Source organism: Glycine max, chromosome 9 (assembly GCF_000004515.6).
Source record: "Glycine max cultivar Williams 82 chromosome 9, Glycine_max_v4.0, whole genome shotgun sequence".
NCBI classification, from domain to species: Eukaryota; Viridiplantae; Streptophyta; class Magnoliopsida; order Fabales; family Fabaceae; genus Glycine; species Glycine max.
In genome coordinates this window covers 41,862,488-41,876,704 of record NC_038245.2, presented here as the reverse complement: position 1 = coordinate 41,876,704, position 14,217 = coordinate 41,862,488, and the positions used below count along the sequence as shown (strand labels likewise).

The 14,217-nt window shown below is 31.4% G+C and overlaps 1 protein-coding gene and 1 long non-coding RNA gene across 3 annotated transcripts; both read right to left on the bottom strand.

Annotated features, from left to right (window-relative positions):
* Positions 1-4,431: 4,431 nt before the first annotated feature.
* Positions 4,432-6,511, bottom strand: LOC100526869 (NADH dehydrogenase [ubiquinone] 1 beta subcomplex subunit 10-B). 2 transcript variants are annotated; one of them, XM_041005036.1, is made up of 3 exons: positions 6,152-6,510; positions 5,948-6,010; positions 4,432-4,634 (listed from the first exon to the last, which is right to left on the bottom strand). In XM_041005036.1, exons 1-2 carry the CDS (start codon positions 6,438-6,440, stop codon positions 5,979-5,981), a joined length of 321 nt encoding a protein of 106 aa, XP_040860970.1. In that variant the 5' UTR covers positions 6,441-6,510; the 3' UTR covers positions 4,432-4,634; positions 5,948-5,978. The 2 variants fall into 2 exon arrangements, with proteins under 2 accessions (XP_040860970.1, XP_003543160.1); XM_003543112.4 differs by lacking the exon at positions 4,432-4,634 and adding an exon at positions 4,783-5,039 and having other exon boundaries at positions 6,152-6,511.
* Positions 6,512-8,374: 1,863 nt separating this feature from the next.
* LOC102661588 (uncharacterized) lies at positions 8,375-12,458 on the bottom strand. The gene is made up of 2 exons (XR_417694.4): positions 11,947-12,458; positions 8,375-8,631 (listed from the first exon to the last, which is right to left on the bottom strand). It is a non-coding gene; the product is annotated as an uncharacterized lncRNA (long non-coding RNA).
* Between the last annotated feature and the right edge of the window lie 1,759 nt (positions 12,459-14,217).

The following is a 14,217-nucleotide window of genomic DNA, read 5'->3' as shown; positions in this document are numbered from 1 at the left end:
ATTTATGGATTTATATTTATGGAGAATAAAATATTTAAACTTTTAAGTGTGTGTGCAACTTCAAACATTCAAATATTAAAACCACAACACATTATTCAAGACCATGGTATGTGTATGATCACAAGATACATCAAATATTCAAACCACAACACTTCCAGACCATGATATTAGTATATTTTTTTAATACTCAAACACCCTCATGATGCCTATGTTAACGTCCATGGTGTGTGTATGATCAACTTCAAAATTTGTTTGATTGGTAATTTGGTATCTTTAAGGGACACTTGACTATAAGGATGACAGATCTTCACATTTGAGTATGATTCTCTCTCATCAATATGAGGTTCATGTTCAAGCAAAGGCTCATTGGAAGGCTAGGGTCTAGGGGTCAATGGACTAGATCTTGAGACGGTGATATGGATAATTATTTAACACACTTTGTTTTGATACACTCAAAATACATCATGTGATCCATTGAGATGCACCAAAGCAAATAATAAAGTGCATTAAGTAATACTCGAGGATATGATATCACAAAAACTAAAAAAATAAAATGGAATGGATTATAGCAGAAGCTCAAAATGGTAAGTGGACCATTACATCATTTCGGCCATATTAATTTTGTGAGGAAAATATAACTACTTGACTTACCCCTCCTTGCTATGACCATACTCTTTTGTTTTTTTGTCAGCTACGGACTCTTTTGTGATTATCACTTTTTCTTGTTTGGATCGATCCCTTCCTTTGGCAATTGAAATTAGCTTAACCTCACTACAAAAAGACTTACATAGTATTTATAAATGATGTTTATTGTTAATTTTCATTAATATAAATTTATTTAACAAATTTTAAATTATCACTAAACATGTAGATCAATTAATACAAAATTATTTAATCTTAATCAGTGTTCTCAAGGTTAGATATACAATTACATTAATTGCTTAAAAAGAAAATTGTGTCCTTTATAATAATCCAAAACTCGAGCAAAATTGTCCTCCTATATATGTTAGGTACCTACTTGACACAAGACTATGCAATGTGACTAATAGATAGATTTTGTCCTCTTATTATTCAAACGAATAGCATGAATTGAACAAAGCAAACAAAAGCAAGAAATGTCTCCAAAGATAGTGTACGTACACGTATACAGGCATGCATCTCTATAAGCTCACATTAGGTTCTTCTCTTTATTGCACTAGCTTAGTCACAATTAGAGAGTGTAATGGCTAATCTTAATTCTAGTTATTGTTCAATGCACGATCTGTCTCATGTAGCTTATAATCAATTAATCATAATAATGTTGTGATTTTACTTTCATATGATCAATGTGAAACAAAAAATTGCATGATGTAACATTTATTTTTATTTTTTTATTTTTTGTCCATGGGTGTTTTAATATAAAAAAAATTAAAACTTATATTCTATCAAACTTTCATGTCAAAGCCCAAAAGTCTAAATTAGGGCTATAAAAAAAACGGTTATTTAGATCAGTTATAAATATTTTTTTTTATCAGTAACGGTTATTTAATATTTGATATTCAATGGTCAAATAAGCTGAATATTGTAATATTCTTGTCTTATTTATTCACTTAAATGTTAAACTTTTAAAGATCAATCTATTTTAAATGAAGTCGTAGAGAGTTATTTAATATTTGTCTAATAATTAATGATATTTTTTGGTTTATTATTTTTTTAATCCCTTAACTTTGTAAAAATTTTAATTTTAACTTTTTATGACCGATGAATACTTTATTATTCTTTTTTTGTCTTTATTCTTAATCCTTGTTAAAGGATTAAAAGTAAGGAAAAAAAGTTGAAGGACTAAAAATAGTAAAAAAATCAATCATTAAAAAATTCTAAAAAAATTAGCAACTAAAAATATAATATACCTTATTTTTTCTGTTGTCAGCGAGTGAGAGACAGGAAGGTGTATGAAAAGTATTTTGTTAGGATGAAACCATCTATTCTTCTTTATGCCTTATTCTTAGCTTTTAATCCTAATTATTTATTTATACTTGTATGATTTAAATTTATTCTTTTCTTGGTGAACTTGGGTATTTCTCGGGTAATAGTCAATGACTAATATCTTAAGTATTATTAAAATTTGCTATCTAGCAATAATTTTTTATCAATAAATATTAATGATTAACTTTGTTAGAATATGAATGACAAGAAGATTATATACCAATGATGCTATATCATGTGAATAAATTTATTATTTTCATCATATAAACAGTCCTCTTACTTGATATGTATACTCCAACAAGCCTTTCTCTAGCTCTATGTATATTAATTGTGCAAAATGTAATGAATAGGCACATAAAATATTGAATGATGAAATGGCAAGAAGCAGGAAGATGACAAGACTGATCTGATAGGGGAATCCGAATCCGAGGTTATTGGAGGTGGACAAATACTAAAATTCAAAGGTCAAGCTACCTCGGAACTCAACCATAATGTCATGTCACAAGAAGCGTGGCTTTAGAATTGGATAGAGAATGAGTTTTCTTGTTGAAGAGGAACTACGTACCCTTTTGGTTTTGGACGTTGCAGCATCGTGCATGCAGTTCTTCAACTGTTTGCTTGCTTGTCCGTTGTCATTTTATGTTGTGAGTTGAGAAAGGAAAGGAAAATGGCAATACATACTTTTCTCTTTGTGCATCAGTGTTCAGTGATCTCGTGGGAATCCTGCAGTCATTGCTGAATTTGTTTACCGTGGCTATGGATTTCGGACTTATCTGGTTCTGTACTATATAATTTCTGGAATATTAATATACGCACACACATACAATTTAATTTTTACAAAAGAGAAGTCTTTACAAACACCCCTTTTAACATTATAACTATATTAATCACTTTTTTTTAATTCCGATGAACTGAGTAATTGAGTTTTATAAATAGGACAAAAGAGAATAAAAGTTTGCATTAAAGCTTAAGCATAAATTACCAAAAAGTTTAATGGGAGAACAACACCAATATATTGCATATAAGTTTTGTCCTTAAAATTAAAATTTTACATGGTAAAGACTAAAGACAACATTTAAAGTACCTGTAAAAAAGTACACTTATGTTTTTTTTATGGATTAGACACCATGAATATCTTTTAATCCAATAGATTAAAGATTAATTTCGTTTATGATGCGTGATTGTTGCTGGTTTAAGAAAATTTTACACCTATGTTTGATCTTTTAATTTTTTAATTTGCAACAAATTTAATTTGGACTTTTTGCTCTAAATGCTGACATGACTTTCCTTTTCCTTGCTGGTGTTCAAATGTTTGTGTATATATATACATGTGCTGCTTCATGGAGGGGGACAAAACTGGTGGTGGAGAAAGTAGAAAGCATGGTCCATGAGCCATTGTTGAGAATGCAAGTAGGAGGGTAAATAACCACCTTTTTTCAGTAGTATTTAAGGAGCAAGGAGGGAGTGGACCATTTATGTTTATAAGTTTCGTTCTACTTGAAATGAGAAAATGATAAGGAATGAGGGGGGTGAAGTACATATATGTATATATATAGGGAGGACTAACTAAAAGGCAAAGAGGAGCTCCTTTCAATCCAATAAGGAGGGCTGAGGAGTGGCAAGAGCTGTCATCTCATGCATTTGGCTACCCTTAATGTTTGTGATCAGAAAAAGATCTTGCATTGGGATTATTTTGAAATGTTAAGTTTGGCCATGTGCATGGTGTGAGAGCAACTCCACCCGCCTTCTTAGCCCTACCATTGGATTGAAGGGAGCTCCAAATTTCAGCTCTTTTTACTTTTTTCCTTTGCTTGCAGTGCAGACCATGTTTTCATTCACCAAGGATCCATGACACCTTTGTTACAGCCTCCTCTTCCAACTGTTTCAAGCACTTTAACAGGTTTGTTTTCTCATTGTTTTATCATCTCATACTTTCTTCTTTAACATGTGCATGATAAGCTAACTGGCTCTGCCAACAACACAGCATCAAGTATTTACATTGTTACGAAATCTTTGACCAATAGACAGATCTTTCAGCTCCAGAACTAGCAGTCTATCAACAAATAATGGTGACAGGTGGTGCAGTGGTTTTGACTGCCACCAATGAGTCTTCTTATTTAGGGTTTTAAGTATTTTACTCTACTGTTATAAGAATGACAAAACACTTGTAGCATCTTTGGTTTTGATTATTTTATTAAAAAAAACAAGTCACTTGTTTATTAAATTAAAAATCTGTCAATAATGCCTGATTAAAAGTTATTACTACTTTCATATACAAAAGAAGCTAATCTAAGCATGTACACTGTATTCTGTTATTTTATTGCATCAAATTGAAAATGAAACATTTCCAGATACTCTGTTGTTTCTTTTTATTATAGTTGTTATGTTTCTTTCACTTGCCATTGAATTGTAAGGGAAGTCTAACTAATATCAAGTAAAACTCGATGATAAAAGTGTGAACATACGTGAGGCAGGTGTAACTTTCCTTTATTGACCTTTTATATCACCATTCAATGATCAATATAGAATGTGCACAAAAAACTGTTGAGAGGAGACATGGGAATTCACTTGAATGTAATTCATTTTTCTACCGACCCAATCTTTAATTTCAAGACCACCACTGATTATCGCTTAAAATGGTCCTCTACCAAGTCTTCCAGCAGTTTCCCCTGTATTCATAGATATGCAACGGTAACACCATCATTGTAATAGCTGAAAATTCAACATGACGGTGAAATTTCATGATTAACAAATCGATGTATGGTATTTGAGTTTCAAAGAGTCTTATTATTAATGTAGCATTTATCATAACATGGAGGACGAAATAAACTTATTTCATAATCTGATTGTGATGTACTCATAGCATTTCCATACTTGTTTACATTTAAATGGTAACAAGCAAAAATAAGACTAATAAGCCAAGGAAAAATAGCCGAGGCTAAGTCAAAATACAGTTGTAGTTTGCAGAAAGTTCAACTAAATAAAAACAACATGAACACAATAACTGCAAAATAAGCACTCCTCCAACCCAGTTTCCGATTTAGCAATATGATCAGTTGGATAAACAGTCTTCCCTGCAAAAGGAAGAAGACTTATTTTCATTCACAGATGCAAAATCATTGTGTCAATAAAATAATCTTTTAAAACAAAGAATATTACAAGTTTACAACAAACAGAAATGTACAAGATATTACAAATTAAGATTCCAATTTTATCAAATATGTATCTGTGCACTAGTCTTTGACCAATAACTCACCCTACGATATCAAATTAACTAAACAAATGTTCCTGACCAAATACATCAAATAACTCCAACGATTAGTTCCTACCAATTTAACAACAATCCAATGAGTCTTCTTATTTAGGGTTTCAAGTAACAAAAGTGTACTATCGCTTCCTTAAATTTACTTATAAGAGCAATTTTCCTTATTACAGTCACACTAGTCATCTGCATCAGTCAGAGGATCTGTCTGTACCAAGAAGTTTAAAGTGACAACAATCAAGTGATGATCCTGTAGAAAGCTGTTAATTAACTTAATTTAGCCCTTTATTATCTGCTATGCATAGTAAAAAATAGTTAATACTGCAGATTTTTAACTTCCTCCAGCAAAGTTTAGGATGCCCTACAACAACTTGCCAGGTATCCAAATTTTTGAACAAGGAACACAAATTCTAGAGACATAAGAAGCATGGAAAGCAAGCAGCAACATAAATAGATTTCTAGTCAGTATTGTCCATTTATTTTCCAGTAGCATTCAATTAAAAACTAACTCCATCTATGATCTCATAGCCATTCCCAATCCAGCTAATATAAAACTTGCCAAAACCCTAAACATGAATAACTCAATCCTAGGCATTCAACTAAAACTTGTCGAAACCCCAAACATCTCCAAACACGAATAACACACGACGGATTCATTTAACAACCATTCATATAAAAATTAGAGAAAAGCATAGAAAATCAAATAATGATTCAAATTACCTTCTTTTTTATTTATTTATCCACAGGACAATCAATCAGATTCAACCGGCTCAACCTTGGGAGCTGTTTGAGAAAATTAAACAAGGAACAAGCAATCATCACAAAACCATCAACAGACATAGAAGATTAACACAATTGAGAATTCCGAAAATCCTAGCAGATTGAAATTGGAAGAGAGAAGGGTGAGTGAGTGAGAGTGATGACCGTGGAGAGAAGGATGACGACCGTCCTTGCCCCAACCGATGCCGCGGGTGGACTCGAGATACTGGTTGACGAGGTGGCGGCACTTCTGGAGGTGGTTGACGCCTTCGATGCGGTAGCACCATCGGAGCTTCTCCCTAATGATCTTGGCCTTCTCGATTTGGATCCACTTCTCCCTCACGATGTGCTCCCTCATCTCCAGCATCGCCACCGGGTCCTTGTACGGATGCGCCGGATCGAAATCGTCCGGCGGCGACTCCTCGAACTCAACATACCCCTTCTTCCTTCCCATTCTCTCTCAACTCGCCTGCTTCTTCTTCTGATTGAGTTTGTTTGTTCACTTCGCTTGGTTTTTCCCCTTCTTTCCTGTCTGGGCCTGTCATTGGCCCAATAAACATTTTTCGTTACATTAGGGCTCCAGACTTCTAGGGGGCATGGATTGAACATCTATCTATCCAATTTATATTTACTTAAATGTTATAAGTAAAAATTTAACATCTATCCACTTGAACTTATAATAATTACTTCAAATATTAAATGTGTTAATTAAAAGGTCACTAAAAAAAATTAATCATACACTCGAACTTCACAAAGTTCTATCATAATTATACTCAAATTATTAAAATAAAATATAATATAAACTCTCAAAACAACAAACAATTTGAAGTCTAAAGGGTGAAGCACAATAACAACTACATATCCTTAAATTAATAAATCAAATCAAATGTATACATGTGTGAGACACATGTTTGATTAAATTATACATTTTTTAATTTGTAATTAATATTATTTAATATATATATATATATATATATAATAAATTTATCTTTTTCTAAATATTTAGTATCATGTTAAATATGATTACATTAAAATCAAGTAAAAAAATTAATTATATTTTTAATTAAGCAGGTATTATCTTCAAACATATTTAAGCCTATTGAAAATTTTCATGATTTGCTCTTTATGTGTATAAATTAAAAAAGAAAATAGTAAATATAAATTTATAATTATTTAAATTTAAATTCATTAAACTTTTGCATTATAAAATATTTATAAAATAAATTTCTTATTATTTTATAATTTATTATAAATAATTCATTATAAATGAAATTTGTAAGTATTATGAATATCTTTTAAAATTAAACACATTGATGATCAATCTTTTCATGGGATTATCATCGTAAAATAAAATATATCAAATATTATGATTTATTAAAGTAACTTATCATATTTTTTTTATAACCTGTATATTTTATATTTATTAATATTTAGAAAAGTAAAAAGAGTAAAATATAAAATAATTAACTTAACTTTGAAATCATCAAAGATATGAGTATAATTTTATAGCATATAATCATGATAATTGTTCTTAAAATAATGTGAGTAAATTTCACATTTATATAATTTTTCACTCACATAATCGATATGAAATAATGGGTAAAAGCATAACAATAATTGTTCTTAAAATAATCATAACAATAATGTGTGTTGTTTTATTTATTTGACTTATTAATGATATTGTTTATTTTTTTTTGTCTTTGTAGATGAGATTAATGGTGATGTTGAGAAAGAAGACGAAGTTGTTATGGATTTCACAGTACATGACTCTAATATTTAATCTCAATAGTTTAGAAGTTTATTTTTTATGATATTTAAATTTCAATTATCTTAATGTTGAATGTTTATTTTGAAGACTTCAATAACTTTAATATTGTATGTTTGGATTTGATTTAGTTTGATTTTTATATTGAATTTTATTTTAAGTTGTTTGGAATAATTTTATTTTATTTTTACAAAAAAAAGGCAGAAAAGTGGGCCAGCCTACATAATCCACCAACCTGTGGTGGGCCGGGCCGGACTGGCATTTTGTTAGCTCACACAATAGTGGGCCGAGCTAGGCTAGCCCACTTTTAGCTTAACCCGTTGCGGACCAACCCACGTGAGCCGAGCTGGCCCATTTTGACAGCTCTACATCTATGTATCCAATTTATATTTACTTAAATGTTATAAGTATTTTCTTTAAAAAAATAGTAATTAAACACTGAAAAGTAAAAATTTTGAACTTATAATAATTACTTCAAATATTAAATGTGTTAATTAAAAGATCACTGAAAAGAATTAATCATACACTTAAACTTTACAAAATTCTATCATAATCATACTCAAATTATTAAAATAAAATGTAATATAAACTCTCAAAACAACAAACAATTTGAAGTCTGAAGGTTGAAGCACAATAACAACTACGTATCCTTGAAGTAATAAATCAAACCAAATGTGATTTGGAACAATTCATCCATCTAATCCTCATTGTTCATAGTATTATTCCATAAAAAAAATACTGAAACTATATTTATTAAATTTTAAAAGCAACATTGAAATCCAAGAGTCCATCCATCCATCAAATGGCCCATCAGCTTCACTCATATGTATCCTACGCAACCAACAATATAACGCTTGTCTTTCACCAACCTCAACGCTACCTATGCCCAAAACCAAAATCAACAATTTATACACAAAAATAAAAAACAAAACAAAACAGAATTCACATGCAAAGTGTAACATTAAAGTACTTTGCCAGTTGCAGAGTGCAGGAATTAGTACTAATCTCAAACACTACTTTTCAAGAGAAATAGTAGTTGAACCAACAACACCTTGCAGAGAAACCAACTTTATAGAAAAACATAAAACTTTCTATTACTCAATAAATAATTTAATTATAATATTACTACAAAATTGGAAAACAATATTCCTTTGTCAAAACTTTGAAACTCTTCTAAATTGAAGTCTAACAATTATGTTGAAGGTGTATCTTTGAGCCAATCTTGTGTACAGATAAGGGCCTCCACATTTTCATGTGATAAAGAACTACGAAACAGATCAGGCACCCTTCCACCTGTGCTAAATGCAAACTTAGATGCTATTGTAGAAACAGGCATAGCTAATAGCTCATGAGCTATGTTTGAAAGGATTGGAAATCAACCTGAATTAACTTTCCACCAATCAAGAATATTCATATTTGCACTTGTATCAACCCCTTCATCTAAATACTTTTGAAGCTCAGATTTGTTTGATGAGGTTAGCCCTAATGTTTGCAAATATAGATTCCAACCATATAATTTTTCTTGTAACAAGGTACATTTACATGTGCTTGTTGTGTATCATCTTGAGTCCCCCCTTTATGACCATTATATTCATTAAACAATGATTTCAAAGAAGACTTTAGCCTTGACTTAGACCTATTTGCTTTGTTCACATAAAAAAATTGATCAATTGCCCAATTCATATATTTTACTTTAGACATCGGATCTAACACAACAACAATTAGCAACAACATGCTCAACTTGTTATGATCACCTCAATATTTCTAATATTTTTCTTTCATATTTTTAGTCATCTTATGTGTAGCACTATCTTCAATGTTGTAGTTAAGCAAATCGTTAATCCCATGCCAAATACCCACCACCTCTAACATGTACGTGTTACTAGTAACATAAGAGGTACCTGAGATGCGCAAAGTGACTTCATAGAAAATGCTCAAGAAGGATGGATAGAATAGCCTCAACATATTCCCAATCTTCATAGGAAGGCAGACCTATCCCTTTTCCTAACTCATTAGCATATTTTCTATCATGAAACTCAAACTCCCGAAATGTCTTCCTATGCTTTAAAGCAACATCTAACATCAAATAGGTGGAATTCTACCTTGTTTCAACATCCAAGCAAATGTGACCCTTATATTCAATGTTTTTCCGTTCAACGCATTCTTTGAAGCTCATAAGTCTAGAAGGAGATGATCTTATATATTCCACTGCAACACAGATTCTTAAAACAAAGTTGTCAATATCTTTAAGCCCACTATTCACAATCAAGTTCAAGATATGTGCTCAACAACACATATGAATATTCTTTCATTTTCAAAACTAAGTTATTCCAACACAATAGTTTTTTCTTCAAGAGTTGAATTCCTGTGTCATTTGCTGAAGCATTATCAACTGTCAAGCTCAGAACGTGATTCAACCTCCATTCATTCAAGCACAACTCAACAAATTTTGCCATGGCCTCTCCCGTATGACTTCTTACTTGGCAAAAATTCAAAATCTTTTTGAGCAAATTCCAATCATTATCTATGAAGTGAGTTGTCACACACATGTAGCTTACATTTTGAGGTGATGTCCACACATCACTAGTAAGACAAACTCTTCGACAATGTTGCAAAAGAAAATACTTTAACTTTTCCTTCATTGTATTCCACAGTATTACAGTTTTACGGGAAAAGGTATAATATGATCAGATATCAAATTTTTACTGTAAAGTATACGAATACCTCCTAAAAACTGGATGCTCTACCAATTGAAAAGGAAGTTCAGTTTCAACAAACAACTTTACCATTTCCACTTCACACAAATCTTTGTCAAACTTGTCGTACGATGAAGAGCTAATAATCCTGTCATTAGTTGAGGATGCAATTGTTTTTTTCCTCTTGATTGCTTCTTTGTTAGGGTTATTCAGATATCTAAAGACATGACCAAGCATTGAACTTGTTCCATTCTCATAGTTAATCATGACATCATAATACTTGCTTTGAGCCCTCTTATCTGACTTTGGCTCTAGTTGATTGAAATGATTCCAAGCTTTTGATCTATTTCTTCTTCCATTATGGTGAGGGGTTCTCACAACTGTCGAACTAGTGACAGCTGGTGAAGTAGAAACCTCAGTGTTTAAGATTGAAAAGTTGGATGACATCTGTATGGTTGCATTTAGATTATGCACAGGTAAGAAATTTGTATTGGGAATTCCGCAAAAAAAAAAAAAAGCTTATATAAATAATCCTTTTGTAGTTCAACTTGCAATCTTTATCATCATGGTCAAGTTTCAAAATAATGTAAACTTAATAAAAGATAAACACAAAAATACATAACATGGAAGAAAAATAGACTAGGCAATTAGAGAGTGCCAAGTCTCTCCTTGAGGTCCTAGCCAATTCCAGTCTATCCCTTACCATCATTACTTAGCCTTACACCCACTAAAACCAAATTTCTCTCTCCCTACCCTCCTTATTGCCAATTCAACAGTTAGTTAATGGATTATCCTCCATTTTCTCCTCATGTACACTTCATCTTCTTTAGGGATCCTATTATTAAACAAGCAATATGCCAAGAGACTGGTGAGCTCTACTATGATGAATTATTTTCTTATGACACTTGCTTTTAGTCTCTTTTAGGAAGATATCTTATCCTCTACTCTTGTAATCTTCTCTATCTTAATTGGTTGCTTGCACTCCTAACACATGCTAATTAATGTCCTACCTTGACATTATTATGCATGCTATATTGCTAACAAATGATCAAAGTCTGAACCTTGACATTCCATATCCTAATGGTGCAGAAATAATGTACACGATGCAATATGCATGCCATCTTATTTTCAAGTATGTGTGATTAATCTAATCTTAACTTGGAGCTAGCTAGCTAGTTGTTTTCATGGCAAAACCTTAACTAGGACAGTAAAAAGCCTTAACTCGATCTGAAACTTGTTTTTTATTGGCAAATTACACTCTCATTACAGGTGGAATTTGATTCTCAATTAACCATGTTCTATTTTAGTTTCACCTGAACCAAATCATAGAGGCTATATTAATTCCTAAATCAAAAATCCCATTAAGGAATTTCATCGAATAGGTTTGGAGCAACAAAACAAAGGCATATAAAAAAAAAAAGTACTGGTGAAAAGAACTCATTTCAAGAAATTACAAAACACGTGTGAATGATAGAAGATACAAGGAATGACAATTTTACCGATTGAGATGAGAGCAATTGAGAAAGTACGATTCTTTAGAGATTTGCAACTATGATTTGAGCAATTCAAACTTTCAGCAATTGATTGGGAGGGATTGAGAAAGCAAAGAACGATGGGTAGATGCCTCGATGGAATAGTGATTGAGAGAGTGAAGACGATGTCCGACCAATGGGCTTTCGAACAAATTCGAATCCAAATATGGACTTTGGATTTTCCACTTAAAAACTATATGAAAAAAGAAAGTGGATTTCAGATTTATAAATGAGTGTAAATTATGGATGTAGTAAAAAATCTAATCCATTAAAAACAATTAGAATAGATTGGGTCAGATTAGTTGTTGGACTAGATTTTGACACCAGATTCTTTTGTCTAGGCCTCCTACTCAAGACTCAAGAGTAAGCTTGTGTCCAATAATTTCCTCAATATGCTTTGTCTCCATTTTACAAGTGCACAATTGATTTTTATTTTATTTTATTTAGGATTACAATTGATTTTTTTTTCTATTTCCTTACTCTTTTCTTTCTGTTAAATATAATATATGTAATAATTAATCACATGGTAACAAAAAAAAAGGTATTATCTAATTATCATAATATATATATATATATAATATTACCATGTGATTATAATATTTTAAAAGATAAAATAATAATAAAATAGTACTATAAATATTTAAGCCAAAATATAATTTTAATTGCTTATTTTTTTTTTCAAATCATAATTGCGGTCTACAATTTTTAGGTTGGGGTAGTTATATAATTTATTGTTTTAAAATTATGAATTGCAATATTCTTTGTGCGGTACAATGTTTAATTTATATGATGTGTACCAATAACAAATTGCTTATGATGTAGGATTAGTTTCTGAATGAAAAGTTGCTTCAACATTGCACTTTACAATAGAACAGTTACTCCGTTCCTAACCATACTAAACATCACATGGGGAAGGATGATTTCGTTTAATTTCTTTGTCATCAAATCAACTCTATTCTAGGTTGAGTTATTACCTTTTAGTTTGCAGCCATATAACTTTGGTTGAATTGGAAAAGCTTAATTAATTAATTGCTTTTTTTACACAATTAATTGATTAGTTTTTAGCATTGACGATTGTCTGTTATTCAAATATCGCCATATTCCAATATTCTTATGTTTATTAAATAATATCATTCTTTTTTTTTTTGGAAAAAAATGTAAATTATATTAAACTCAAAATGATACAATAATAAACGGGGCATACCCTGCAGTTAAAGAAAATCAAAAGTCTCCCTAATACAAGAAGACCTATATCAAGATGCTAAAACAAATACAACAGATGCGATTGTCTATACATAAGAAACTTAATCTTGCTAATAACCTCTATTACAGAAAATTAAAAATCTTCAAAAATCAGCTTGTTCCTAGACAGCCAAATGCAGTAGACTGTAATTGCTATAGCCAGACAACGTAATTTTTCTTGAACACTTGATGTGGATCTGCCCCTAATTAAAGAGTCAGTAATGCGTTGTAAAGAAGTGAAACGCCTGCGGAAAGGAGCCAAATCACGAATGTGAGCCCAAACTTGGAGAGATTTCCTGCAAGAAAAGAACAAATGAGCATTTGACTCAAGCTCATTTGAACATAAAGGACAGAGGGAACCCTTATTCAAAAAAGCAACTTTGTCAAGAGTAAGCAGCCGATTCCTTTTAGCAAGTCACAAAACGAAAGACATCTTAGGGGGGATTGCTGGGTTCCATATAACAGAACACCAACTAACAGTAGGTTTGACACCTCTAACGTATTCATAGACTTTGCCAACAAGCAATTGTTCATTGGTACTCCAAGATTGAATCCTTTTTTTGACCTCTTCCGTACTTAGCTCTTTAGAGATAATAAAGTCCCTTATTTGAATGATTTTCTTTATCAAAACTGAATCTGATGAAGAAGTATTGTAATTCCACACATCGCTCCCTCTGAAATAGTAATGGTGAACCCACCGAACCCATAGAGAATCTTTCTTACAATGAAAGTCCCACAAGATACGAGAAAGAAGCGCAAGATTTCAGTCCTTGAGATTAAAAAGGCCATAGTGGCGTCAACTGCCAAATGACCAATTTGTAGTTTTATAAAAAAAATGCTTTTATAATCTTCAAAATGTACATGTGAAAAATCCAATTAATATTATCATATAAGCAAAAGGGGTGAGGATAAAAAAACATATTTCACCACCTAGCTAACACAAGCCATACTAAACAGTTTGTTTTGCAATGCAACTTGGAAATGAGAAGAACCAAA